Source organism: Artemia sp. Qi Xiang Cuo, chromosome 3 (genome assembly GCF_049724085.1).
Source record: "Artemia sp. Qi Xiang Cuo chromosome 3, ASM4972408v1, whole genome shotgun sequence".
Lineage (NCBI taxonomy): Eukaryota > Metazoa > Arthropoda > Branchiopoda > Anostraca > Artemiidae > Artemia > Artemia sp. Qi Xiang Cuo.
The window spans coordinates 26,501,184-26,529,124 of record NC_142796.1 but is presented as its reverse complement, the minus strand read 5'-3'; the positions used below and the strand labels follow the sequence as shown (position 1 = coordinate 26,529,124).

The 27,941-nt window shown below is 36.3% G+C and overlaps 1 protein-coding gene across 6 annotated transcripts in view; it reads left to right on the top strand.

Annotated features, from left to right (window-relative positions):
• The window catches only part of CenB1A (Centaurin beta 1A), a 163,418-nt gene that overhangs the window by 22,665 nt on the left and 112,812 nt on the right, over window positions 1-27,941 (top strand). For all 6 annotated transcript variants that reach the window (XM_089085696.1, XM_089085693.1, XM_089085692.1 and 3 more), the window contains 2 exons: window positions 11,164-11,337; window positions 20,642-20,894. In XM_089085696.1, the coding sequence (XP_088941822.1) occupies window positions 11,164-11,337; window positions 20,642-20,894 (427 nt within the window). The remainder of the gene's footprint in view (window positions 1-11,163; window positions 11,338-20,641; window positions 20,895-27,941) is intronic.

Below are 27,941 nucleotides of genomic sequence, written 5' to 3'. Positions count from 1 at the left end.
GGGGCAATATGCTATGCGGACACTAGTGGCAATGGGCCGCCTAGGCTTTCCAATATACCAACTCAAAACGGCGTACCTCACTTTTATTCGACCCATCCTTGAATATGCGGGTCCTGTCTGGGGCCCGCAAGTTTATCACATAGATTATTTAAGTGATGATTTGAAGGGGATCCAGAGACAAGTTGTAAAGGTCATTCTTTGTGACAAATATGTAAATTAAAGCTCCGCTCTGAAGTCACTTGAAACACCAAGCCTTCGTGATCGCCGTTTTCAGCTGGTGATTCATTTTGGCCAGTTTTTATTGTCTAGTCCTGTACATCGGACAATATTACCACCTGAAATACCTGTCCGTGCAAATACCAGAAGCAAGAGCAATCTTATGCCCGTCTCGTGCCGCACAAACAGACTCAGTAACTCCGTTGTTCCCTTCTTTACAAGTGCTTTTAATAAAATCTAGCGAAATGTTTTTCATGTAGTGAAGTGTTTTTCATGTAAAAAACAGCGCCTTTTATTGCATTTTTTTCTTTAATGTGTTTAAGACAGCTGATTTCATTAAACTGATTCTGAATGATGGACTTTGATGCGGAACCAAGATGGCACACATGCCCTGATACCGAACTCTAATATGGGGCATAAGTTGTCTGATGGTTCCGTGTTGGAAACATAGTCTTAATATTCTGTTTGCTGTTGTCTACCAGTGGGACATGTTTAGGCGACCTGGATCGTGCTTAGCAAGACCTGGAGGACATAAGCCGGAGCTAGAGATGAGAGAAATATCCCTCAGGTACTTCTGTTCCTCACTCAAAGTGGATATAACATCTGATAGCAAGGTGCAGTTAACTGGCTCAAATGTTACCAGTCGAAGCAGCTCACACGCCTTCGAAGATTTGCCAATAAAACCAATGAAAGAATTGGGTCCGGGGGTGGGACCATCGAGGAACTCGAACAAGTGACAGAGAGGCAATTTGTTGAAATGTAGTTGACAAACAGCCCTTTGCGCAGGTCTCCTGATCTTCAGTTCTAGATGATGCAGTGCCCCATTGTGAACTCAAGTATTTACGACCGTTCCATCACACCCTAGAACAAGAATAAGGTTTAAACCTCCTGGCACTTCTGCTGGAATATAGTAATAAATGCTCTACAAAAAAGAGAATGTTCCAATCATCTATATTTTTAATATTCTGTGTAAACGGTCACTATTTTAACTGTGAAAACTTATCTCTTTACTTATATTAATTTTATTAATTACTCATTTTAATTTATTGACATTGAAGCAGCACTTGTTACTCTAATTTTTTGTGTTGCTACTTATTCCTTTTTTGTTTTTGATCCTTGTTTTGGGTCATCTTTTTTTGTGCCAGGATATGCTCATGTTAACTCCAGCTATTGTAGTGAATTGTTATATTCTATTCTATACCTGTAACAAAATTAGAACAAAGTCACAGACTCATAATATATATTTTCCACTATGTTTTTATTCCTATAAGTTAATATGAAATTAAAAAGAATCTGTAACAGATTTTTATTCTTCAAGAAGTATCTAATATCTTTAGATATTATTCTATCTTAAGAAAACAAGAAACAAGAGGATACCGGCAAGAAAGTACACGTTATCTGTGTGTTTTCGGAAAAATCTTGCACCTATCCTTTGAACACTTTTCCTTTCATCACGATTGGTTTTTCCAATTGGTTTCCCTATGCATCTGAACCAAATATTAGGCAGAATTTCACACGAGATTACGAAAATAAAGAATAGCTTTGTAATACCAGCTATGTTCGATAAGATTGTATGCTAAAGTTTTGAGCTCTTTCTTGAGACATGCCATTTCAGTTTTAGTATATACATTGAAAGAAATAATTCGGATTGAAAGTTTGAGACTATTTAGAGACTTGAAATTAGCATTCGACTGTTAGACTGTAATCGCCTTTGTCAGTGAGGGGCTTTCAACTTTTTCTATTTGTTGTACTTATTATTGGTTCCTGATATGCATTCTAGGCTAAGACAAATCATGTACCTACATTTCCTTTGTTTCCGATACACATAACAGTAAAAACTTTGTCTCCATTGGGTTATGCAGCGATTATAAATAAAAATCCATCATATTAGGGGGATTAGGGGGCTTGAACCCCACCCTCTAAAATGTTTGAATCATAAAAATGTAACAAAAACGCATATAAAAAAATTTTTGATTCGTTTTTAGTTTTGATTTTTTTTTGTACCCCCCCCCCCCCCACCCTCGAACAAAATCCTGGAAACGACCTTGGCTGCAGCACTATGATTTTGGGAAGTCAGGAATAGACACATTGTCTTTGGTTTAGGGTGGGTCTTTATTTTTCTCTCAAACGCTTTTTTTGTGGGTAGAAGTTTTTTTTATTAATCGATATTAGAAGAAGTATATACACACGGCAAAAAGCATAGTCTATCTCTTCAGCTTTTCTCCGAGAATGCCTACTTTCACCCAATTTCTTACGTATTCCTAAATGCTGTGCCGGAAGTTGGTCCTAATGACATGGGAGTACTCTTAGAAGAATATCTGTTCGACCTGCTTTCATATGCTGATGGCATTAGTAGTCTAAATGGAAAAATCACGTTCTAAGCCAGCACAAACATTATCGACGATGCAACTAGTTTCTTTTAAATATAAATAAACGCTAGCAAGACCGAGGCGATGGGAATAGCACGGTATTCAAATACAGGTCGCCTTCAGACCAAAATCACCATTCATTGCGAAGAAATCATGTGAGTTGATCAGTTTGTTTCACCTAGGGAGTGTGCTGACATCTACAAATCTCTCCTCAAAAGTTAAAAAACTTCGCCTGGCTCTTGTCTCTGCATGCTTCTAGTCACTGTGCTCTGTTTGGAAAAAAAATTCCTGTTCATAAAGCTGAAGATACAACTTAACCGTGTCTTCTTTTTTTTCGGTTGCAACATATGGAGCAGTGACATGGACCATTAAAGCTGATGACATACACCTACCGGTGTCTCTCAAAGCCAATCAAACAGAACTGCAACTAAGGAGCGACTCGGCTCAATAGTAACCAAATCTCTAAAGAACAGAATTTTGATACTAATAGATATATAAAAAGAATCGGTTTTTTGTGCTGATTCGAAATATATAACTTTCATTAAGTTTAGTTTTACCCATCAAAGGCTTCGAGCCTCAGAATACTTGCCTGATTGTTGAAAAAAGGGGGAAACAACCACTAAAAGTCATAGAATCTTAATGAAGATCACCCAATCATATTCAGCGTATCAGAAAACCCAACTTTAGAGGTTTCAAGCTCCTATCTGCAAAAATGTGGAATTTTATGTTTTGCCAGAAGAAAAATCACGATGCGTGTTTATTTGTTTTTATTTCATGGGTGACTGTATCGATCCATTGGTCCTAGAATATCGGGGAAGGGCTCATTCGAATGGAAATTAAAAGTTCTAGTGCACTTTTTGAGTGATCAAAAAGATCGGAGGGCACCCCTTTTTTTCTCAAAATCGTCTGATCAAAATTTTGAGGTTGCCATTTTGTTCAGCATAGTTGAAAATAGCCGAATAAATAGTCTTTGGAGTTAACATGAACCCCTACAGCTCCTGGGGAAATGTCTTTAAGTTATAAAATTTTCCTATTGTTTATGTATAGTATTTGCTATTGGAAAGTATGCATACATTTTTCGGGTGGGGGGGGGACGAATTTTTCTGCTGGTGCTATTTTCCACGGGGAGGATGTTCTATGGGGAGGGAAGTTTCCAGGAGGTGAATTTTTCAGTTAAATTTCACACTGGGGGAATTTGCCATAATTCCTGTACGAAATTCTTCTTATGTCTTGCTTTCTCTTTGCTGGCTCAATTTTATGCGTGGAAATGTTAAGGGTAATTATCCGGGGTGAATTTTCACCAGGATTGAATTGTCTAGAGGATATCCGTGGGGAGGAGGGTTATTTGCGTGGAGCTGGAGCCTGATTTCCTGGCTCCATTCTTTAAAAAACGACCAGAAATTAAATAAAAAAAAACAAATTTTTTAAACTGAAAGTAAGGAGCAACATTACAACTTAAAACAAATAGAAATTATTACGTATATGCGGGGAGTTGCCCCCTCCTCAAAACCTCGCTCTTTACGCTAAAGTTTGAATTTTGTCCCGATTTTTTAAGAACGACTCCAGAAACACAAAGTTCGTTTAATTAGATTGATAAGAAGCTTTTTTTTTAAGCACTAAAGAACTTTAGCGCAAAGAGCGAGGTATTGAAGAAGGGGCAACCCTCCTCATATACGTAGCAATTTCTCTTCGTTTTAAGTTTTAATGTTGTTCTTTACTTTCAGTCTAAAAACTTTTTTATTTAATCGTTCTAAAAGCTTGCTGGAATCACTTCGATTGAATTTAAAGGAACGGTTACGGTCTTCTGTAACCAAACCATCATGTAAACAATCTAACTCTATTAGCTTTGATTATTAGGCCCACGTCCAGCGTATGTAACCAGCTCAACTGCTAAAAAAGCCTTTGAAATTAGAATTAATTTCTTTCACCCAACAGGACGACCTCCCAAGCGTTGGTGCCGTCCAGTGCTGCTGAGAACTGTGGCTAGTCAGCCACTCCGTTCGGATGGGAGTTAGATAAGTGAAGTAATATCAGCTATTTTTAAGTTCGTATTGATTATTCTTTTTAATTTATTAATTAAAAAAAACTTTCCGAAAAATAAGTTTTTCAAAGAAAAGTAAAGGTTATTTTAAACTTAAGCTCAGGAGATACAAATACCTGTTAAAATTCAAACTCAAAACGACCAGAAATTACTATTAAAGAATAAATGAAACCCAAAACGAACAGAAACTAAATATACAATCATAGCAAAAAACATACAACAAGTAATAAAATAAAGGAATAAATAGATCTTAAAGCGAGTAATGCTTAGATTGAATATGAAAATTAAGCTTAAAACGAAAAAAAATAGTTTTCTATTAAAGTTTAAATGAAACTTAAAACGAACAGAAATTAAATAAATAATAAATGCGAACAAACATACAATATATATTAATGTAAATGAATAAAAAAATCTTAAAACAAGTGAAACTTAAATTGAATATGCAAATTAAGTTTGAATCGAATAAAAATAACTACAAACAAGAGTTTGGGTATCGCCTCACTGCAGAAGCCTAAAACCTACTACGTCATTGGCGCCTTACTGAAAACGAATTATATTACAAATGTTTTCTTGTGTACTTAATATTGAAGATAAATATTAAAATTACAGTAAAATTTTGAACTGATGAGCTTTCAGCAATTAATATGATTATACATAAAACATTCAGTTTAATTTATTAGTTCTTTCAGGGATGAGAGCAGATGCCTAATAGGTGTGTGTTAATACTAAAACATTCTTTAACTCTCATTGGGCCTTCAGGTATAAACAGAATTAGTTCAAAGGAAGGGGTGGGGAAAAAGGGCGTGGGGGGGGTCATTTGCCCTTCGATCAATTTTGACTCTTAAGAGCTGGACTAGAACTTCCAATTTCCAATCAAATGAACCCTCTCTGAAGTTTATACGAAAATCCCTTCCTGCCCCCGGGCCCTGGGGGGTTTTGTCGACGCCAGAGTTTTGTTACTTAACCTTTCAACTATTTTTAAACAATCTTACAAAATCTTATCTTACATCCAGTTTGGATCCTATTTATTAGTTTTACTTATATGTGAACTCTACGAAATCAAGAAAGGTTAAGACACACGGTATTGGCTATACAGGATTTTTTTGTTCTTTTGATTCTTTTCTTAGGGAGGAGGGTAGATATCTACTAAGTGTGTGTTAATACAAAACCATTATAACTCCCATTGATATTCAGGCATATACAGAATTAGTTCAAAGGAAGGGGTGGGGGTGGGGGTGGCTGTAAAGGTCTACTCTACATCTACATCAATTACTTCTGAATGTAAATTCTGAAATAAAAACATAACATTTATTTCTTTTCAACATAATCGTATTCTTTTTTTTCAATCATTTTCAGCATTTTTTCATTTTTTATTTTTCGGTCGAATAGTATAAACGTAAAATCCGAATGCACATGGTATCCCAGTCAGCACACGTAAAAAGAAAAAATCTAATATCAGGTCTTAATTCGAAATGTACAATTGGTAAGTAGGCTTAATAATAATAAAAAATGACCTTTGAATTTCTAATCGAATGACCCTTTTTGGAAGTTTCTACGATAACGCCTTCTATAAAAACCTTAATTGCCCCCAGGGCATAACTTAAAACCCTTGCCCTGAGGGTTGTGGGGGATTGTCCTCCTCAAAAATATATTTTCTATCTGGAAATCAACTACGCTGAACATAATGGCTATCTCAAAATTTTGACTGGCTGTGTTTGGGGGAATAATGTGCGTGGGGGGGGGGCTAGTTGACCTCTAATCACTTTCGACCGTTAAAAAGGGCACTATAGATTTCAATTTCTAATCGAATGAGCGTGTTTTGAAGTGTTACGAAAACTCCTTCTATAAAAACCTTATATGCCCCAGGGCATAACTTAAAACTCTTGCCCTGAGGGTTGTGGGGGAGTGTTCTCCTCAAAAATCTATTTTCTATCGGGAAATCAACTACGCTGAACAAAATGGGTATCTCAAAATTTTGATTGGATGTGTTTGGGGAATGATGGGCGTGGGGGGGGTGACTTGTTGCCCTCCAATCACTTTCGACTATTAAACAGGGCACTATCTCTTTGAATTTCCAATCGAATGAACCTTTTTTAAAGTTTCTACGACAACGCCTTCTATAAGAACCTTATATGCCCCCAGGGCATAACTTAAAACCCTTGCCCTGAGGGTTGTGGGGGAGTGACCTCCTCAAAAACATATTTTTTATCTGGAAATAAACTACGCTGAACAAAATGGCTATCTAAAAATTTTGATTGGATGTGTTTGGGGGAATGATGGGCGTGGGGGGGCTAGTTGCCCTCCAATCACTTTCGACTATTAAAAAGGGCACTAGCCCTTTGATTTTCCAATCGAATGAGCGTGTTTTGAAGTTTCTACGACAACGTCTTCTATAAAAACCTTATATGCCCCCAGGGCATAACTTAAAACTCTTGCCCTGAGGGTTGTGGGGGAGTGTTCTCCTCAAAAATCTATTTTCTATCGGGAAATCAACTACGCTGAACAAAATGGGTATCTCAAAATTTTGATTGGATGTGTTTGGGGAATAGATGGGCGTGGGGAGTGGCTTGTTGCCCTCCAATCACTTTCGACTATTAAAAAGTGCACTATCTCTTTGAATTTCCAATCGAATGAACCTTTTTTGAAGTTTCTACGACAACGCCTTCTATAAAAACCTTATATGCCCCCAGGGCATAACTTAAAACACTTGCCCTGAGGGCTATGGGGGAGTGTCCTCTTCAAAAATATATTTTCTATTTGGAAATCAACTACGCTGAACAAAATTGCTATTTCACAATTTTGAGGGGTTGTGTTTGAGTGAATGAGGGGTGTGGGGGGGTTTGTTTCCCTCCAATCATTTTCGACTATTAAAAAGGGCACTAGAACTTTCGATTTCCAATTGAATGAGCCCCTTTTGAAGTTTCTACGACAACGCCTTCTATAAAAACCTTATATGACCCCAGGGCATAACTTAAAACCCTTGCCCTGAGGCTTGGGGGGGAGTGTCCTCCTCAAAAACATATTTTCTGTCTGGAAATCAACTGCGCTGAACAAAATGGTTATCTCATAATTTTGATTGGATGTGTTAGGGGAAATGATGGGTGTGGGAGGGGGCTAGTTGCCCTCCAATCACTTTTGACTATTAAAAAGGGCACTATCCCTTTGAATACGTTCTGGCTAAGTGGACGCGCGCTGGGCTGAGAATCCGTGAATATCCCTGGTGTGGTCAGTTTCTTAGTTTGGGACGCGGGTCAGTGGTGTGACCCTGTAAGCTTAGCCAGAGTCAACCCAGCTCTAAATTGGTACCTGGAGAAATCTGGGGAAGGTAAACAGGAAGGGTTTGCGAAAGCATAGGTTGGCTGACCCCCAGCCCCTCATTGCACTTCCTGGCTGAAGGACCACGAAACGGAGATCAGCACCGCCGGTTTGGACCTTAAGGGTCTAGTGCCGCATCCTTCCTATCCCTTTGAATTTCCAATCGAATTAGCCTGTTTTGAAGTTTCTACGACAACACCTTCTATAAAAACCTTATATGCCCCCAGGGTATAACTTAAAACTCTTGCCCTGAGGGTTGTGGGGGAGTGTCCTCCTCAAAAATATATATTTTATCTGTAAATCAACGATGCTGAACAAAATGGATATCACAAAATTTTGTTTGGATGTGTGTGGGGTATTGATGGGCGTGGGGGAGGGCTAGTTGCCCTCCAATCGTTTTCGACTATTAAAAAAGGCACTATAACTCTCGATTTCCAATCGAATGAGCCCCCTTTGAAGTTTCTACGACGACCCCTTCCGTATGAAGTGGCTCTGGGAAAAAAAATATAATAATAATAAAACATTTGGAGCCGTATGGCCTTTACTATAGACATCGCTACAGTGTTGCCTCTGATATCCGTCCTAAGTTGTAGTTCATCGTTCATAGCGACTTGAGTTCAATTTTAGGATGGATGTTTCCTCCTTGCTAAACCTGGCAAGTTCATTTTTATCAACAGAGAAAATTTGATATCGTCCTCTCCAAGATAGATTAGAGGCTGAGGCAATGTCTCAACCTCATATAGCTTAATCTCTTCCATCTCTGCAATATTCCGGTTTTCTGTAGACAAGCCATATTTCTCCTCTGGTTAAGGTTTGTTTACCTTCTGCCACAAATGTATCAAATTCAAAGCAGTCTTTCATCTGGAAGTGAATCATTCACGATTACTTTTTGTGTCTTCTTGCACAGTCGAATTTGAAGTTATGGATCAATACCTTGTCCATCAGTTCTGACACACAAGGGAGCTTCAACCAATTTCTCAGCGTAATAATTAATATACGATTTTATTCCGTTGTTTTCCTATTATTTTTATATTTTATAGATTCGATTGAAAAGTGCTTTTCACTTAGCAGGCTTTTCGCTATTATCTCTACATAATTATTTCTTGTGGCCTTCTAGAATAAGAGTGCTATATTCTTTCATTGTGGGTGACTCAGGAAAGAGCCTCATAGATGTAGATGCCCAAGAGGCAAACGGTTTCTTGAAAGCGTTTTCTAGCCATAAATGTTTAATTTCGAATCCAGTAGGATCCTTATCAACTGCACCTGGGTTTGACGATTTTTCTAATGGAGCCACAGTTACTTCAACTGATCTCGGCTTTGAGACACTACATGGTGGGACAGTAATAGGCGTGCCATTAAAATGATCTACAAAAGGATTTTCAATGTCTGGATACTGATTTGGAGATCCCCATTCTTTTGTTTCTGTTCTTGTAGGATAATCTGTTTGCGGTTGAGACATAGCCGGATCAGACCTCTTACCGTCTTTGATATTGTCCTTTGGAAAAGGATTTAAATACAGTGGCACAGGGCTCGAAGTGCTTAAATGTAGACGCGGATGTTTCAGCTGATTTAGGCTCCATGATGGCACAATCATAGCAATGGGATTAAAATTATCCTTGAAAAAGTTAACAAACGTCTGAATGATGACTTGGACCTCTCCATGTTTCGATTTCCTTGCTCGATGGATAACCAGTTTGTTGTTGGGACAAAAACAGATTATATTTCTTACCGTCTGTAATATTGTCCTTTAGATATGACTTTATATCCAACTGTATTGGGTTCGTAGCCCTAGGGTTAAAGTCATTCTCGAAAGTTTTCCTAGAGCCAAACGGTCTCTTGAAAGCGTTTTCTAGCCCTGAATGTTGAATTTTGAATCCGATAGGAGTCTTGTCAACCACTCCTGGGTTGGAAGGTGTTTCAGATGGAGCCACAGTAACTTCAACTAATCTAGGCTTTGAGATACTATAAGATGGGACAGTGATAGGTGTGGAAATCATTTGATCCACAACAGTGTGTACTTCAACCTCTGTGTACTGACATAGAGATCCCCATTTTTCGATTCCTTCACTTATAGATTTGATTTCTTCAGCAGTTTCTTGTTGGAACAAAACCGGATTAGACTTCTTCCCGTTTCTGATATCGCCCTTTGAATAAGGATTTACATCCAATGGCACAGTGTTCGAAATGCTTTCTTGCTTATTTTTTTTTAAAGTATACTCTAATGTTTCAACTGATTTAGGCTTGTCAACACTAAATGATGGCACAATGATAGCGGTGGGGTTAAAATTATTCTCCAAAGACTTTACAAAGTCTGGAGCTTCCCATATTTCGATTTTTTCATTTATGTCGTGGAATTCAGATTTGCAGGATTAGCTGGATCGTGTAATCTTGAATATTCGTGTATAGCAATTGACCTTCGCTCTCAGATTTTCCTCACCTAGAGGCTCCGTCTCCCAGACATTTCTTTGGTGGCTTTCTTCTCCCTTGTGTCAATTTAGTCAACAACTCATGACTTTAGTCTCTAAAAAACTTTAGCGTAAAGAGCGTGGTGTTGAGGAGGGGTAACCCCCCTCATAAACGTAATAATTCTGTTCGTTTTAAGTTTTAATGTTGCTCTTAACTTTCAGTTTAAAATTATTTTTTTTTATTTAATAATTCTAAAAGCTTGCTGGAGTCACTTGAATCGAGTTTAAACGAACGATTACGTTCTTCTCGAACCAAATCATCATGAAAATAATTTAACTCCATCAGCTTAGGACACGTCCAGCGTATGTCCCCAGCTCAACCGTCAAAAAACCCATTGAAATTACAATTAATGTCTTTCACTCAAAAGAACGACCTCCCAAGCGTTGTTGCCGTCCAGTGCTGCTGAGAACTGCGGCAAGTCGGCCAATCTGTTCGATAAGTGAAGAAATATCTACTATTTTTAAGTTCGTATTTATTATTCTTTTTAATCTGTATTCGTTCTATGTTGCAGTTCGTCATTCACAGCGAATTTAGTTTAATTTTAGGATGGACTTGCTATGTGACTTTATTTCTGATCGTTTTGTGTTTTAATTTCACCCTTTACTTTTCCTTTGATAAGCTTTTTTGGATTCTTTTTTTGTCTGAAGCTGCCTATATATATATTGATTGTCTATATTAGTAAATGTGTCCTGATTACTCATATGCAATTCTTAATTATTTTCTTTTTTTGTACATTAAATAACATGTTCATTGCAGTCACTTGGTATCAAATGTCTACGATTTAAGTCAATATTTCAAAGGTGACGAGAGGATGACTACTTCATTGAATAAAGTAGCTCACACACAGCAAGAAATAATGAAATTCAAATCAATACTCTTAGATCAGGCCAGTAGATCCCTTTCGAGAGTGATTTCAAATTTTATTCAAAAGTGAGTATATTGCTAAATTTTGGATCTTGGATTATACTAAAGTTAAAATTGTATTTTATTTAATGCTTTAATCTTCGTTTTCGTGTGTTTTAATGCCCCCAAAAATTTTCTGATGAGGATAGATTGGGTAAAAGAGGCCGGAGCTGTTCCGGTGTTTTGAAATGGTTTGGGTTCTCCACTCTGTCATCAGCTCCTTCCACCTCTATTCCTGGAAACGGAGGCCTGCTTGCATGACCTCATGGAGGCGTCGAAGTGAACGTGACTACAAACAGCCCTGGAGTGTTATCTGGGGGATTGAAGCCGCTTAAGGAAATTATAACCTAGTAAATGATACACGGTAACGCTGGATTTTGACTGATTGATAATTCTTCTGGATTTTGTTTATTGATAAAAAAAGAGCACCGTTATTTGCGGAAAGCCGTGCATTGACCACGATGGGCCCAAACCTTCAGAAAGCCTCAATTTAATTGGAGATCCCGTGGATTTCTTGCTGTCCGGCTCTTAGCCAGCTTAAGCGCTTTGCATTTTCTTGAGAAGAAGTTATTAGTCCTAGACCTGTACTTCTGGGACCAATTGTTTTTATTAAGTGGGACCAAGGATTTAAAAGTATGGAAATTCCGATATGGCACGTTTCTGTGTTGAAAGATAACTATCGATTTTGACCGACGAACCCAGATATTTTGAACTAATTTTGTTAGAAGTTTCAAAAACTCATCTCCCAGGGCTGGAAAATATGAAATTAGGAAATGTCGATTCTATTTATTCAAGCAGAATAAATTTTACATATAAGTACATGAACAAATGGAAAAGATCCCAAGATAGAAATATGGTATTTTTATCAGGGGACTTCAATGTCGATGTTGGTGCGAACAAAACAAGGATAGGTGGCATCATAACTTGTGAAATTTAGCGTGGGAAAGGAAAATAGCAATGGAAGTAGACTGCCACATTGTTTTAGGTGTCCTAATCCAGTTATAATCAATACGACCATTAAGTTACCATGGTTCTCATGTAGGTTACCATTAAGTTACCATGGTTCTCATGTAGGTTACTATGTAGTGACCATTAAGTTAACATGGTTCTCACTTTATGCTAAGGCAATCAACCTTATTGATTGTTTATCGTCGAAGACTAGCAGGATCGATACAAGACACTAGGGTCTGTGATGTTGCCCTTATTGATGTTAAAAATATAGATCACGTAGTAATGTCTAGAGTTAGGTTAGGGATGGAATGTTGGAAGGGTAACTACCTTCAAGGTAAAACGCTTTAAGCTTCATAGAAGATACGAGGCGTTTTTACTAGAAAATTCTGTGGGATTGATCTGTGGGATGACGAGAATAAAAGGAAATCAAGGGAAGTAAGGATTTTAAGTATGAATTAAAGAGATGTGAAATGGAGGCCATGAAATGGAATTGCCAAGGATCTGGAAGATGAAGAGACAGTGCTCCAAGGGTTAAAAATAATGAGGTATTAGGAGTTGATAGCTCGGTCAATGTGTTTTTGAAATGCGTGGTTGCAAAATCAGAGAAAAATAACGAAGATTGTCAGTTAATTTCTGAAAAAGTAGAAGTACCTAAGGATTTCATGAAAGCTTTAATTCTTCGACTCGGTTGGTAGTTCGAGTTGAAAAATACTATTGCTGGCCTCAGAAAAATTGGTATACCAGTAGTATAATGCCACTTAACTTAGCGTTATAATACCACTAAGGTTTGTTACAAACGATTGAATTTAATTCAATATATATTAAATTTAGTTTATTTTTGCTTTAATTTCTATAACAAATATTTCAATGTGGTTACCTCTCGAAGAATTAATGAAAAATAATTAAAATCTAAAGAGTCACTTTAAATAAATAAAAATTAAATACTTAAAAACTGGTATGCAAGCATTCTAAATGAGGAAATAGGCTAAAAAATGCTAATTATTACAAATCATGGGAAAACATAGGCGATTGTAGGTAAATCGTGATGATCTGGATTTTTTTTTATAGTACACCCACCTGCAGCTCAGAACAAATGGTTAGTTATTTTTGTCGGTCTTGATACCGGGGTCATAACGGTCTTGTTATCATCTTTCATAAGCAAGAATTGACCATTCGTTCCAAAATAAGATTAATGGTTAAAATAATAAGCTGAAATTTCACTAAGATCTTTCTCCTTGTTTATTTATTTAATTTAATATGGCAAAATGTCTTTATACGGTGTGTTGCTTGTTTTTCCGTTTTAAATGTTGGTAGGTATTATATCCTATCAAATCAGTATACTGTTTTTTTTTGTTTTTTTTTTCTGTGTATGCGGTCATACGCTTTGAAGCTATCACACGCTGGGCTTTTCTCCAAAAAAGTGTATCTACCTATTTACAAATAGATAATCTTGCAGATGCAGTATTGAACATTTACTTATTTTAGATTTGCTAAGAATCGGAGTCCCAACTCGTATGTCAATCAAAGCTATGAGTTTTGTACAATATATAAATTGGGAATATTTTTTTATATTCGTAGTACTGTTTTTTTCTTGTCGTATCTCATCAGTTTTGGTTTTTTTTGTTGCAAGTTAATGTACCATGAAATTTAATTGGCTTGAAAATAATAATAAAAATGGCTATAATATGATATGCGTAGAAAATTTTAAATAATACTGAATATTTTCATTATACCCTCAGTGACCTTCCTCAGCAGCATGGGTATTGCTCGAGAGGGTGGGTTTTCCCATAGGAAATCTGTAGCTACCACAAAAATTGCTCCTAAAAAAAAATTGTATAAAGTGATTCCAAAGCTAAGTTTCGATAGACAATAAGACAATAAATATGTCGTCCAGCAAGACTTTTTTTTTTTTTTTTTTTTTTTTTTTTTTTTTTGTAAAATAGATTATTTGCAAAAGCGATGAGGATTTGCAGCTTCTGTTTATTTATTTACACGTTCTGAGTTTATAATTGAAAAAAAAATGTTTGGTTAAAAATGCTGCATTGTTAGTTGTAAAAATCCTTGTTTTTGTATTAACAATGCATCAAAAATTTATGTTGATTGTATGTGTTGAAATATTTGAACTGAGCTTTTGAAGTTTTTAAATTTGAAATGATTATTGCACGTATCTGTCAGATAATTGAAGTTTCGGAAACTGGGAGAAGCTATCCTACCTTCCTTTTATTAAAATTACTATTGACTTCATGTAGAGCATTTAAAAGTTTTTCTTTCTTTCTTTCTGTTTGCTGAATCTTTTCTTTCCATGGATGTTGCAAAAATAACCTTCGAAAGGGTCAAACGAAAGTTTAAGGCCTGTTTTATATAATAAGTTCTAAGGTCATGCAACATTTATCAGAAATTCAGCCATTTGAGTCCAAGCTTGTACTTTTTATGTAAAAAACCACCCAGAAAAATATTCTTTCCCCATCAACACTTCTGTGTGTTTTTTGCTATTGTTTAGCTTATTCCCCCCCCCCCCTTTTTTTAGAGACATTAAACAAGTCAAAGATACAAAAGTATTATAAACAAGAAAAAAAAATCCTCGAAAGGGTCGAACGAAAATTCTAAAGGCTTGTTTTATAGCAACAGTTCTGAGGTTTTGGCACATTTTTAGGAAATGCAGCCCTTTGGGTCCTAGCTCCTACTTTTTAACCACCCAGAAAAATCTTCTTTTCCCATTTAAACTTTTGTGTGTGTTCCGCTATTATTTAACCTATTTTTCTCCCTTTTTTAGAGACATTAATCGTCAGGCCCATATAATCTTTTGTGTGTCTTTCGCTATTATTTAACTTATTTTCCCCCGTTTTTTTTTTAGAGACATTAATTAAAAAAACTTTTTCCACAAAATAAGTTTTTCAAAGAAAAGTGAAGAACTCCATTAAACAAAAAATGAGCAAAAATTAAATCAAATAATCTACCAAGCTCGAAACTACCACACATCAGTCTCGATAAATAAATGAAACCCAAAACGAACAGAAATTACAATAAATAACCGAGTCAAACTCAAAACGAGCATAAATTAACATAAGTGTGGCGCAAGATCCCTATACCTTCCAAAGGCCAGAACATAATTTGGACTTTACTGAAAAAAATACAAATGAATGTGCATTGTCAGTTTAATATGCATATACTGATATTTAGTAATCAAAATGTTAAAATTATTTGATTTATTAAAGTTATAAAAGAAAAAACATTTATATTTTTTTAATTAAAGTGCAAATTTTGTTCTGGCTTTGGGAAGCCAAAGGGATTTTGCGCCCAACTTATGTTAATTTCTGCTCGTTTTGAATTTGACTCGCTTATTTATTGTAATTTCTGTTCGTTTTGGGTTTCATTTATTTATCAATGCTGGTTTGTGGTAGTTTCGAACTTGGTAGATTATTTGATTTAATTTTTGCTCATTTTTTGTTTAATGGAGTTCTTTACTTTTCTTTGAAAAACTTATTTTGTGGAAAAAGTTTTTTATTTAATTTCTGTTCGTTTTATATTAACATAGTCTTTTCAGAGAAAAAGAAAATTAAACTTTAAATCTTTTCGTTTTTTAAGACTTTAGAGTTTGGCCTGCTATTTGTATGCTGGAGAAAATTTTTCAGCAATTTTTAACAACATACACCATTTTAAAAATCTGGACACAAATAGTACTGCTTAACTTAGTTTTATACCTCCTCTAGTTGACCTGAAATGGAAAACTGATACCATTCGCAAAAAAATCTGTTTACTTTCTTTGATAGCTTTGATAAACTTAAACTATTTTGATCTGTTTAAATTTTATGAGCAGAAGTAGCCTCGAAAGTTTCAACGTAATACCCTCAGCTATTATTCAGACGCTGCTGATATGCCTTAATGGGAATTCGAAGTAAGACAGTGTATTTTGATTTAACCTTGGGGCCAATGTCAGTTTTTAAACTTATTTAATCAACGGGAGGATGGGATTGCGAGGGGGATCAATTGCTTTATATTCACTTCTAACTATTGAAGAGAATACCTACCCTTTCTATTTTGAGTTGAATGAGGACTTTTAGAAATTCCCACGACAACTCCTTCGATACGAAGTGGCCTGCTCTAAAAAACAACAATAACAAAAAATATTACTAATCACTTTCGACTATTGAAAAGGGCACTAGCCCTTTGAATTTCAAATCGAATGAGCCCTTTTCTGAATTTTCTACGATAATGTATTCTATAAAAACCTTATATACCCCCAGGGCATAACTTAAAACCCTTGCCCTGAGGGCTGTGGCGGAGTATCCTCCTCAAAAACATTTTTATCTGTAAATCAACTACGCTGAACAAAATGGCTATCTCAAAATCATTATTGGGTGTGTTTGGGGGAATGATGGGCATGGGGGGGCTACTTGCCTTCCAATCACTTTCGACTTAAAAAGGGCACTAGCCCTTTGAATTTCCAATCGAATGAGCTTTTTTTGAAGTTTCTACGACAACGCCTTATATAAAAACATTATATGCCCCCTGGGCATAATCCTTGCCTTGAGGGTCGTGGGGGAGTGTCCTCCTCAAAAACATATTTTCTATCTGGAAACCAACTACGCTGAACAAAATGGCTATCTCAAAATTTTGATTGGATGTGTTAGGGGGGATGATGGGCGTGGGGGAGGTTAGTTGCCCTTCAATCACTTTCAACTATTAAAAAGGGCACTAGCTTTTTGGATTTCCAATCAAATGAGCCCCTTTTGAAGTTTCTATGACAACGCCTTCTATAAAAACCTTATATACCCCAGGACATTTGTTGGGGAGGGTCCTCCTCAAAAATGTATTTTCTATCTGGAAATCAACTACGCTGAAGGAAATGGCTATCTCAAAACTTTAATTGGATGCGTTTGGAAGAATGATGGGCGTGGGGGAGGGGCTAGTTCCCTGTCAATCACTTTCGACTATTAAGAAGGGAACTAGCCCTTTAAATTTCCAATCGAATGAGCCTGTTTCGAAGTTTCTACAACAACGCCCTCTTATAGAAACCTTATATGCCCCCAGGGCATAACTTAAAACCTTTGCCCTAAGGGTTTTGGGGGAGTGTCCTCCTCAAAAACATATTTTCTATCTGGAAATCAACTACGCTGAACAAAATAGCTATCTCAATATTTTGATTGGAGGTGTTTGGGGAAATGATGGGCGTGGTGGGGCTATTTGCCCTCCAATCACTTTCCACTCTTAAAAAGGGCAATAGCCCTTTGAATTTTCAATCGAATGAGCGTGTTTTTGAAGTTTCTACGACAACGCCTTCTTTAAAAACCTTGTATGCCCCCAGGGTATAACTTAAAACCCTTGCCCTGAGGGTTGTGGGGGAGTGTCCTCCTCAAAAACATATTTTCTATCAGGAAATCAACTAGCCTACGCTGAATAAAATGGCTATCTCAAAATTTGGATTGAATGTGTTTGGGGGACTCAGGGACGTGGGAAGGGCTAGGTGCCCTCCAATCACTTTCGACTATTAAAAAGGACACTAGCCCTCTGAATTTCCAATCGAATGAGCCTGTTGTGAAGTTTCTACGACAACGCATTCTATAAAAACCTTATATGCCCCCAGGGCATAATTTAAAACCCTTGCCTTGAGGGTTGTGGGGGAGTGTCCTCCTCAAAAACATATTTTCTATCTGGAAATCAACTACGCTGAATAAAATGGCTATCTCACAATTTTGATTGGATGTGTTTGGGGGAATGATGGACGTGGGGGGGGGGGAGGGCTAGTTGCCCTCAAATCACTTTTAACTGTTTCAAATGACACTAGTCCTTGGAATTTCCAATCGAATGAGCATGTTTTGATATTTCTACGGCAACGTCTTCTATTAAAAATCTAGTAGGCCACCAGGGTAAAACATAAAACCCTTGCCCTGTAGGTTTTGGGGGAGTGTCCTCCTCAAAAAGATATTTTTTATCTGAAAATAAGCTACGCTAAAAAAAGGTCTATCTCAAAAATTTTGATTGAATATGTTTGAGGGAGTGATGGGCATGATGAGGGGGGGGGGGGGCAGTTGCCCTCCAATCACTTTCGACTATTAAAAAGGGCACTAGCCCTTTGAATTTCAAATCGAATGAGCCCGTTTTTAAGTTTCTACGACAACGCCTTCTATAAAAGACTTATATGCCCCCATGGCATAACTTAAAACCCTTGCCCTGAGGGTTGTGGGGGAGTGTCCTCCTCAAAAACCTATTTTCTATCAGGAAATCAACTACCTTGAACAGAATGGTTATCTCACAATTTTAATTGCATGTGTTTGGGGGAAAGATGGGCGTGGGGGGCGCTAGTTGCCCTCCAATCCATTTCGACTATTAAAAAGGGCACTAGCCCTTTGAATTTCCAATCGAATGAGCCTTTTTTGAAGTTTCTATGACAATGCCTTCTATAAAAACCTTATATGCCCCCAGGGCATAGCTTAACACCCTTGCCTTGAGGGTTGCGGGGGAGTGTCCTCCTCAAAAACATATTTTCTATCTTGAAATGAACTACGCTGAACAAAATGGCTATCTCAAAATTTTTTTTGGATGTGTTTGGGGGAATGGAGGGCGTGGGGGGGGGATAGTTGCCATCCAATCACTTTCGACTAGAAAAAAGGGCACTAGCCCTTTGAATTTCCAATCGAATGAGCCTTTTTTGAAGTTTCTACGACAACGCCTTGTATAAAAACCTTATATGCCACCAGGGCATAACTTAAAACCCTTGCCCTGAGGGTTGTGGGGGAGTGTCCTCCTCAAAGACAAATTTTCTTTGTGGAAATCAACTACGCTGAACAAAATGGCTATCTCACAATTTTGATTGGATGTGTTAGGGGAAAAGATGGGCGTGGGGGGGGGGGGGCTAGTTGGCCTCGAATCACATTCGACTATCAAAAACGGCACTAGCCCTTTGAATTTCCAATCGAATGAGCCTTTTTTGAAGTGTTTACAACAACATTTTCTACAAACAGATTACAATCCCCAATGACTGAACATGCAACTCGTGCCTTGGCTATTTTGGAAGAGTGTTCTCATCAAAAGTCCTATTATAATCGGGAAATTAACTAAATTGATTTAGATGGATATCCCAAAATTTTATTTGGATGTGTTTTAGGGACAGGTTAGCGTGAGGGGGGGGGGCTAGTTGCCCTCCAATCATTTTCGACTATTAAAAAGGGCACTAGAACTCGCGATTTCCAATCGAATGAGCCCCCTTTGAAGTCTCTACGACGATCCCTTCTATATGAAGTGCCGTGCTTTAAAGAAAAAAAAAACAATAAACTGTACATTGTGTCAACATTGATCTTATATGCCCTCAGGGCATAACTTAAAACCCTTGTCCAGAGGGTTGTGGGGGAGTGGGTTCCTCAAATACATATTTTCTATTTGAAAATCAACTACGCTGAACAAAATTGCTATCTCAAAATTTTGATTGGATGTATTTGGGGGAATTAAGGGCGTGGGGGGGGGGGCTATTTGCGCTCAAATTACTTTCGACTGTTAAAAAGGGCACTAGCCACTCCAATTTCGCAATTGAATGAGCTCTTTTCGAAGTTTCTACGACAACTCCTTCGATACGAAGTGCCCGGGTATGGAGAAAAAAAACACATTTTGCCCGCGTCGTTCTTTACTTAGGCAGCTCTAGCGCGCTGCTTATGATTAAACAAGTCAAAGATACAAAATTATTATAAACTAGAAAAAAAAATCCTCGAAAGGGTCAAACGAAAGTTCTAAAGGCTTGATTTATAAAAACAGTTCTAATGTTTTGCCATATTTTCAGGAAATTTAGCCATTTGAGTTCAAGCAGGTACTTTTTAAGCACCCAGAATAATCGTCAGGCTCATATAATCTTTTGCGTGTGTTTCGCTATTATTTAACTTATTTTTCTCCCGTTTTTTAGAGACATTAAACAAGTCAAAGATACAAAAGTATTATAAACTAGAAAAAAAAATCCTCGAAAGGGTCAAACGAAAGTTCTAAACGCTTGATTTATAAAAACAGTTCTAATGTTTTACCATATTTTCATGAAATTTAGCCATTTGAGCTCAAGCAGGTACTTTTTAAGCACCCAGAATAATCGTCTGGCTCATATAATCTTTTGCGTGTGTTTCGCTATTATTTAACTTATTTTTTCCCTTTTTTAGAGACATTAAACAAGTCAAAGATACAAAAGTATTATAAACTAGAAAAAAAAATCCTCGAAAGGGTCAAACGAAAGTTCTAAACGCTTGATTTATAAAAACAGTTCTAATGTTTTTCCATATTTTCATGAAATTTAGTCATTTGGGCTCAAGCAGGTACTTTTTAAGCACCCAGAATAATCGTCAGGCTCATATAATCTTTTGCGTGTTTTTCGGTATTATTTAACTTATTTTTTTCCCTTTTTTAGAGATATTAAACGAGTCAAAGATGCAAAAGTATTATTAGACAAAATCACTGCCGACTGCGACAATGCTTTAAATAAATATGCAAACCTTCCCAAAAGTGGTTTCTCTGTCAACCGTCTTTCCGAGAAAGTAAGTCCTGAAGAGACCCAGAATCTTGTAATGGCCACTAGAGCATGCTTCAGACATACTGCTCTTGACTATGTTTGTGCTCTCTCTATTGTTAAGTCGAAGTTCAAGCATGAAATACTAGACGCGGTAAGTTGAACAAATCTCAATAATGATATTTCTTGATATTCAAAGATACAAAAGTATTATAAACTAGAAAAAAATCCTCGAAAGGGTTGAACGAAAGTTCTAAAGGCTTGTTTTATATAAACAGTTCTAAGGTTTTGGCACATTTTTAGGAAATTGGCCATTTGGGTCTAAGCTCCTACTTTTTAACCCACTTTTTTAGAATGTCATTAAGCCAGATGAACCATTCAAATTCCAATTTGACTAAATTCATAAAACCAACAGTAGAGAAATTCAGAAACAAAAATAAAATAAAGAAAAAAGAATTTATTGCCAACGATCATTTTTTTTTACAATTCACAATTATTATTTTTTTGGGGGGGGGGGGCTATGCTTTTTCACATAAATGAGTGCTTTACCTGAAGTTTCGGGCAATTTCGGTACATCTATATCGTTTTCTCCCTTTTTTCAAGGAAAATATATTTTCCTTTTTTAAGGCCATTTCTTCATTTTATTTTTTATCTATCTATAGTTTCTTTTTACTTTTTGTGCTTCAGTTTCCAGATCGACAAGAAAAAAAAAAGTCTTGGCATCTGTTATTCACAATGTGCGAAGATACACACTGACTAACTGAATAATTGATTTACAAACTATAAATAAATAAACATCGCTTACAACAACCATCAAGGAAAGACAATAAAGCGCCTGGTAAAAACGGCTGCAATTCTTTTACTCTCAACTGATTATTCAGTCAATAAAATAACTAAGATGAACATACTCTCTCTCACCATACCTTTTTCATAAAAAAAAAACTAAATAATAAACTGTATTCCATCATTCAAAAACTTCTTTAATCTATTGTTAAATAAACCAATGTTATCAGCCTTCAAGAATAAAAAAAAAATCCAGATGTAAGGTTTTGACTGCCCCAGGTCGTATCATCCTATGCCCTTTTTAAAACCATTTTGTGAATTCCGAAAAATATTCTTTTAGGCTATTTTATCCCCAAGTTTATCAGACTGTTTCATTTTTCAGTAACACTTGCCCATGTTTACCGTCTCTGTCTAGAAAGAAAGTTTAAGATAGGTCGTTTTTCACGGGTGAGGATTACACGCTCCGAAGGTGCGCTTTAAGATAAACCCAGTGAGAAAAAATGAAAACTACGACATCCTCGAATGGTGTTGTAAAAAGTGTAAGAATAATTTAAGCGAAGTGTGAACTTCAGGGAGGGGGCAATAAGGCGAAGCAGAGTTACTTGGAGGTGAAGGGGGGCGAGCTGCATTGCCCTGCAGTGGTTTGAGCCTGTAAAGAGGTTTAAATGGTAGTATTTACCTTAATGGAATTTTTTGTTATGGTCAGGAAACAATGACTGAAATTTTATTTCGATACCATTCAGTCGAAATACCGAACCCTTTTCTTTTTTCTTTTTTTGTTTGGTGATGGGTTTGACTATCATGGGTTGCCTCTTGGAGCCGCTTAATAAATACATCCCAGGGATTGGTGCTCAAAATTATGCAAAGAGCCCCTGATAAAACAGAGGCCTCGTAGATAAGTTTAGCATAAAATATTTTTTTTTGTCGAACCCTTTTCTTTTTTCTTTTTTTTCTTTTGTTTGGTGATGGGTTTGACTATCTGAAATTCTCCTAGAAAGATAATTCCTAATACATAAAATCATGCTAATGCATAATTTTGTAAGTCAACTCAAAGGTAAATCAAATATCCTAATCCAGAGGTAATAACCAGTACCATATAAGTATCCATCTAAACAACAGGCTCCATCAATTCAGTTAGTTCCAGCGTCATGTAATATAAGACAGGCTATGTAGGAATTTAAAAGGATTAAGGCAGTCTAAAGGAAATGTGTAAAGTTCAAACCTTTTGAACAGTGAAATTATCTTCTTAAATATGGCTATGGTTGTTCCGTAAGGATATTATTGACTGTTTATATTTCAAAGAAAACGTGTTCGGTTCTGTTGAAAACCTAATGAATCTAGATGTCGTTGAGCTGAGATGTATTAAACTGCTGCTGTATTTTGAACATCTCTTTAGTGCCGATATACCATCAGTTTTACATCATGCAGTTACACTGGTCCCGGTTTTGCCTAAAGACACTCATAGGAGTAACATTCAGATGCAAGTGTTCATTTTCGATACTAAAACGGCTATAACTGTCAGTGTCAGCTCCCAGAAACTCCGAAAATTTAAATGGAATGGCTCCTGAACTGTAAATATTCACTTTTCATTTGTTTGTCATGGAGAATGTTTAATCCATGTAGCGGCCCATATCAGCATAGTATGTGGTTACCACTCATGGCTGAATGGCCTAATCTTTCTCTCCTTTCCGGGTTGCAGCGGTAGCTAGCAACCTAGTAAGAGACGATCATGTTCAATGTTAAGAAATATAAAAACCCATAGCTCCTAAAAAAGGAGTCAGATCAAAACAAAAAGTACACCATTAGAACCGCCTTGTCCAAAAACCCTGTATACTAATCTGTCTGTCCCTTGACTTGAACAGCAAGGGAAATATATTTGCTTGAAAATAATGAAAATTTGCAGCTACTACAAAAGTCTGCCTAAACGGGATATTTTTTTTTCTTTTGTATCCAGAGATAGCTTGGCAATGGAAATCGTAGATAGTTGTTCAATGGCTCATTTTAAAGGAAATTAATTGGGTTAAAAATCTATAGTAACTAAAATAAATTATTTCCAAAAGAGAATAAATTTTTCCACCAAAAACTGTATTTTTGATGTCTTTTCACACTGCAAGGTATGTGATGTGTTGTGTGGGTTTGATAAGAGGACCGTTTAGATTTAGGAGAGAAGTAGAGGGAATTTGCCAATTAAAAGAATATCTTTGGTTTTCTCAGGATTGAAAGACAGTCCGAGTTTTGCATGTTCATGTTTGAGGATTTTGAAATTCTGCTCAATGTGCTGGATCATACGACCAAGATTGAAGATGTCATGAGCATAACAACTTAGAGACACATCGATTCCCCCAAAAATGCAAGAAGGAAGACATTATGCCTGAGCGTTCAGGACACCATTATTAAACAGGGTCGGAGAAGTGACAGCTCCCTATCTTGTCTTTGTTTTAAGGGTGATGGGGTACTAAGAAATCGCAGGTATATTCGAGAGATTTGAAGTATTTAGCCTCACATGAGAATTAATACAATTGTACTGGTAATGACGAAGAGCCGTTTGGAGGCGTACGTGGATGGGAGCTTTAAGCGCACTCCAAGATCCTATATGAATCCCTGAGAACACGGACAACTGATGGGTTAACACCTTGCCTTTGCTATATGAAGAAGCATTGGCGAATGAATTAAGGAATTGAAGGCACATTTAACGTCATGTCCGGCGAGGATCAAACCTTTTCAAGATAATTCAGCCTCAGCTAGGGCAGTAAAAACTGCTGTAAGAGCATGGAAACAGCCAAGATTATCCTGAAAACCGACATGATATGGGAGAACGTAAAATTTCAGTCTTAGCTCATCAACAAAAAGGACTAAAAAGTTTACAATTACAGAGTTTAGCATACAACTCAGTACTAAATGTAGGTAAAAAGGGAAACAAAGAACGCACACCAGAGCTCCAGGGCTCCAGAGAAAAAAGGAGCAAAAGTGCATTGATTATTGAGTATTTTTTAGGATAAAAACCTAAAAACAAAGCTCTCAACTTTATTCAAAAAACACGATGTAGAGAGCAGCTTGAATTTTAAATTGTGAATCTACAACCTTATTTTAAAGATCGTCAAAAGAAAACAGTCCCTTTCAAATTCCTCCTTAATCAGAGGTTAATTCTCGTCACTGAGGCATTTTGAAAAAAAAAGTACACAAAAGGGTTTGAGCCTGTTTACCAAGAAGTACTCAAAGGCCAACTATTTGGACTGATAGCTACAGTCAGATTTTTACAAAATAAGGATTTCGAAAGTCTTATATCTATATAAACATTAATCAGCTCAAGTTTGGTTTATGAGAACTGACGGCAGTGTCAGGGGGAGGCAAGATTCAAATTTACAATACTTCTGCGATCCTACTTTCAACAAAAAATTAAATTTCCTTTTTTTTGGTAAAATACACCAATAAAGTATAAGTTTTGTATGGAGTGTTTGCAAAATTCTAGGTCTTTGTCACTAATCCCATACGATTCTTGTCCACCCATCCCTTTAAGACCGACTTTAACCTTTTAATATGTCACCAGCTATTCTTAAGTTTTTATTTGATACCATGCGGAGCTGTAGCAATGTTGTAGCAATGTCTTAGTATTCATACTTATATATATATATATATATATATATATATATATATATATATATATATATATATATATATATATATATATATATATATATATATATATATATATATATATATATATATATATATATATATATATATATATATATATATATATATATATATATATATATATATATATATATATATATATATATATATATATATATATATATATATATATATATATCTTTTCGAGAGCGTACATAGGACATACTTCAATAATTTGTGATGTGCTGATGGTGCTTAAGTGCTATGGAGGTAAATTTTCACTTCAGGCTTTGTAAACAGTTCTCAGGAAACTAGAATATGATTCAATTACAGTAAAGACCGATCTGTAGCCCGTAGTAACTGAAGATCCAGGTTGCACCGTATTATAATAGAAAAGAGGAACTCTCACTTATATCCGGGTTGCAGCGGTAGCTAGGAACCTAGTAAGAGACAATCACGTCCAATGTTAAGAAATATAAAAACGCATAGCTCCTAAAAATCCGGGTTGCAGCGGTAGCTAGCAACATAGTAAGAGACGATCAGGTAAAAGGTTAAGAAATATTATATTAAAGGATCACAGATTATGTTTGCTCATCATATATGTGGAAGGAGAAAATGGCAATGGAACAGATATAGAGCATTTATAAGAAGATGCCAAAGATTAATAAGAGATGCAAAAATAATGAAAAGTTTTTGTTTGACTTTTTAATAACCTTTCCTGACATTTCCATTTCTCCTGTTGTTTTTTTTTTAGAGAGTTATTATATCAAATATATGGACGTAGAAAATTAAAGCCTCTTGTGATTTGAAACTGGGTCTTATTATGATGTATGTGGAACCCTTTTCACTGCTAGAATGTAAATATTTGGCTTTGCTGCAAAAGCTGAGGAGTAAAATTAAAATTTGGTGTAAGTTAGGTTGCAGTGCCTTATTTGACGTGTTCCAAGAGATCTCAGCCTTTTATTTATTTAAGTAAAAAAAAGAAGTTTTTGTAGTGGAAGTAAAGCGTGACATTGCAACTTAAAACTAACAAAATTAATTCCTCGCAGCTTATGCAACATATATCTGCAAAACTAGCTCAAATAAACCGACTCGTGATATTTTCCATCTGTTCAGCGAGATGACGAGGGACAAGGCATGCTGGCTCCGTCCCTAAAGCAAGGCCCAGACAGATTGGACGGGGGTGAGATGAAAATAGGCGTAAGGAAAATACGGAACCATAATTTGCTGCGTTTGTCAGTAATTTCGAGTCATAATTACCAGTAATACCAGTTAATCCAGGGTTATCGCTAATGCAAACTTGGGCATAATACGGCTTTGTACTTCAGGAGGACACGCTAATATATATATATATATATATATATATATATATATATATATATATATATATATATATATATATATATATATATATATGTAAATTCACACGCGGATACACTGATTCACACAAGAAAAAAATGGGTAATTTTTCTAGATTTAGTTTGTTAATTTTTTTTTAATAAAGATGGAAAGGGTATTTTTCAAACTCTTAAGGGTCAATTCTCACCCTCCAATTGGCATCCCTGGCAAGTAGAGAGACTAGAAGGTCTTGTTCTAATTCTAGGTTGCTTATAATGAATGCAATAGGGGTTTTAAAACGACAAAATTTAGAACCAAGTCCAAAATAAAAATTTCCACGTCTCTAGAAAGATCTACATAAAAAAAAGAGTCCCAAGGTCTATTATTGAATAGTTTATCTTGTATGCAAATTTCATAATTGTGTTTGTAATCGCTTACTCTTTTCTTTGCCTGGTTTGTCGTGAATCATTATAGGATTTTATTTCTTCTTGTCTTAAGTTTTAATACCAGGGGCAAATTGTAGACATAAAAATGGTCTCCGGCATACTTATCCTACCGTTGAACCCCCTCCCTCCAATGGAAATATAATCGTCTCATAACCTGAATTGATGCCCCCGACGTATATAAAGGAAAAACAAACATAATTTACTCAAAATCCAAGCCAAAATGACAATATTTCTAGTTGAATATGTTGCTAAGATATTCAACTTTCAAGTTCAATTGACCTGTTCTGTCAACCTAAATTGATACAAGCAAAATTAACTCAGGTCAGAACTTTTTAAAATAGTAATAACCAGGCCAGAATTTCCTAGGCCCGGGCCTAGAGGTGCACAATGCCAATGGGCACAATAAATTATCATTGAGCGGGTTTTTTTCCTAACAAAAACTGGACTTATGTGATTCATCTTTAAAGTGCCAGGTTCACTCCACCGCCGCGCTGCCTTTTCACAGAAAAGTGATTTTAAACAACTCAGGAATTCCGTGGCCACTTATAAACTGTCAAAATGTCCCCCAAGAATAGAAGCTGAGATTTCCTTGTATCACCTCTCTCTTTCATTACTTATGGCTCATCAATTTCGTTCTGTTCAGTGCTTCCGCTATATCAAAATTTTCGGGGATTTCCCCGGATATTTCACAAAAGCGGATTGGCAAAAACGCTTGGGCCAAGAAGCGTCAAAGCTATAAATCTAGGACTGGTAATGAGTTGATTGATATTCAGTCACCCTAGTCCAAAATTCAAACTTCATTTTGACTGTTTTTTCAAGTATTTTGGTCTCTTAATTGTATTTCGCAAAAGATTTGAGAAAACATTTTAAAGGCTCTGGGAGAGGAAAACGAATTTTTAAAAAGTCGTTATGTATCTGGATTGTTTTTTTTTTCAGACCAGAAAATGTGACTGTGCCACTTTTCAGAAAAAAATTATCGAACCGTTTTGAGAAAAGAATAT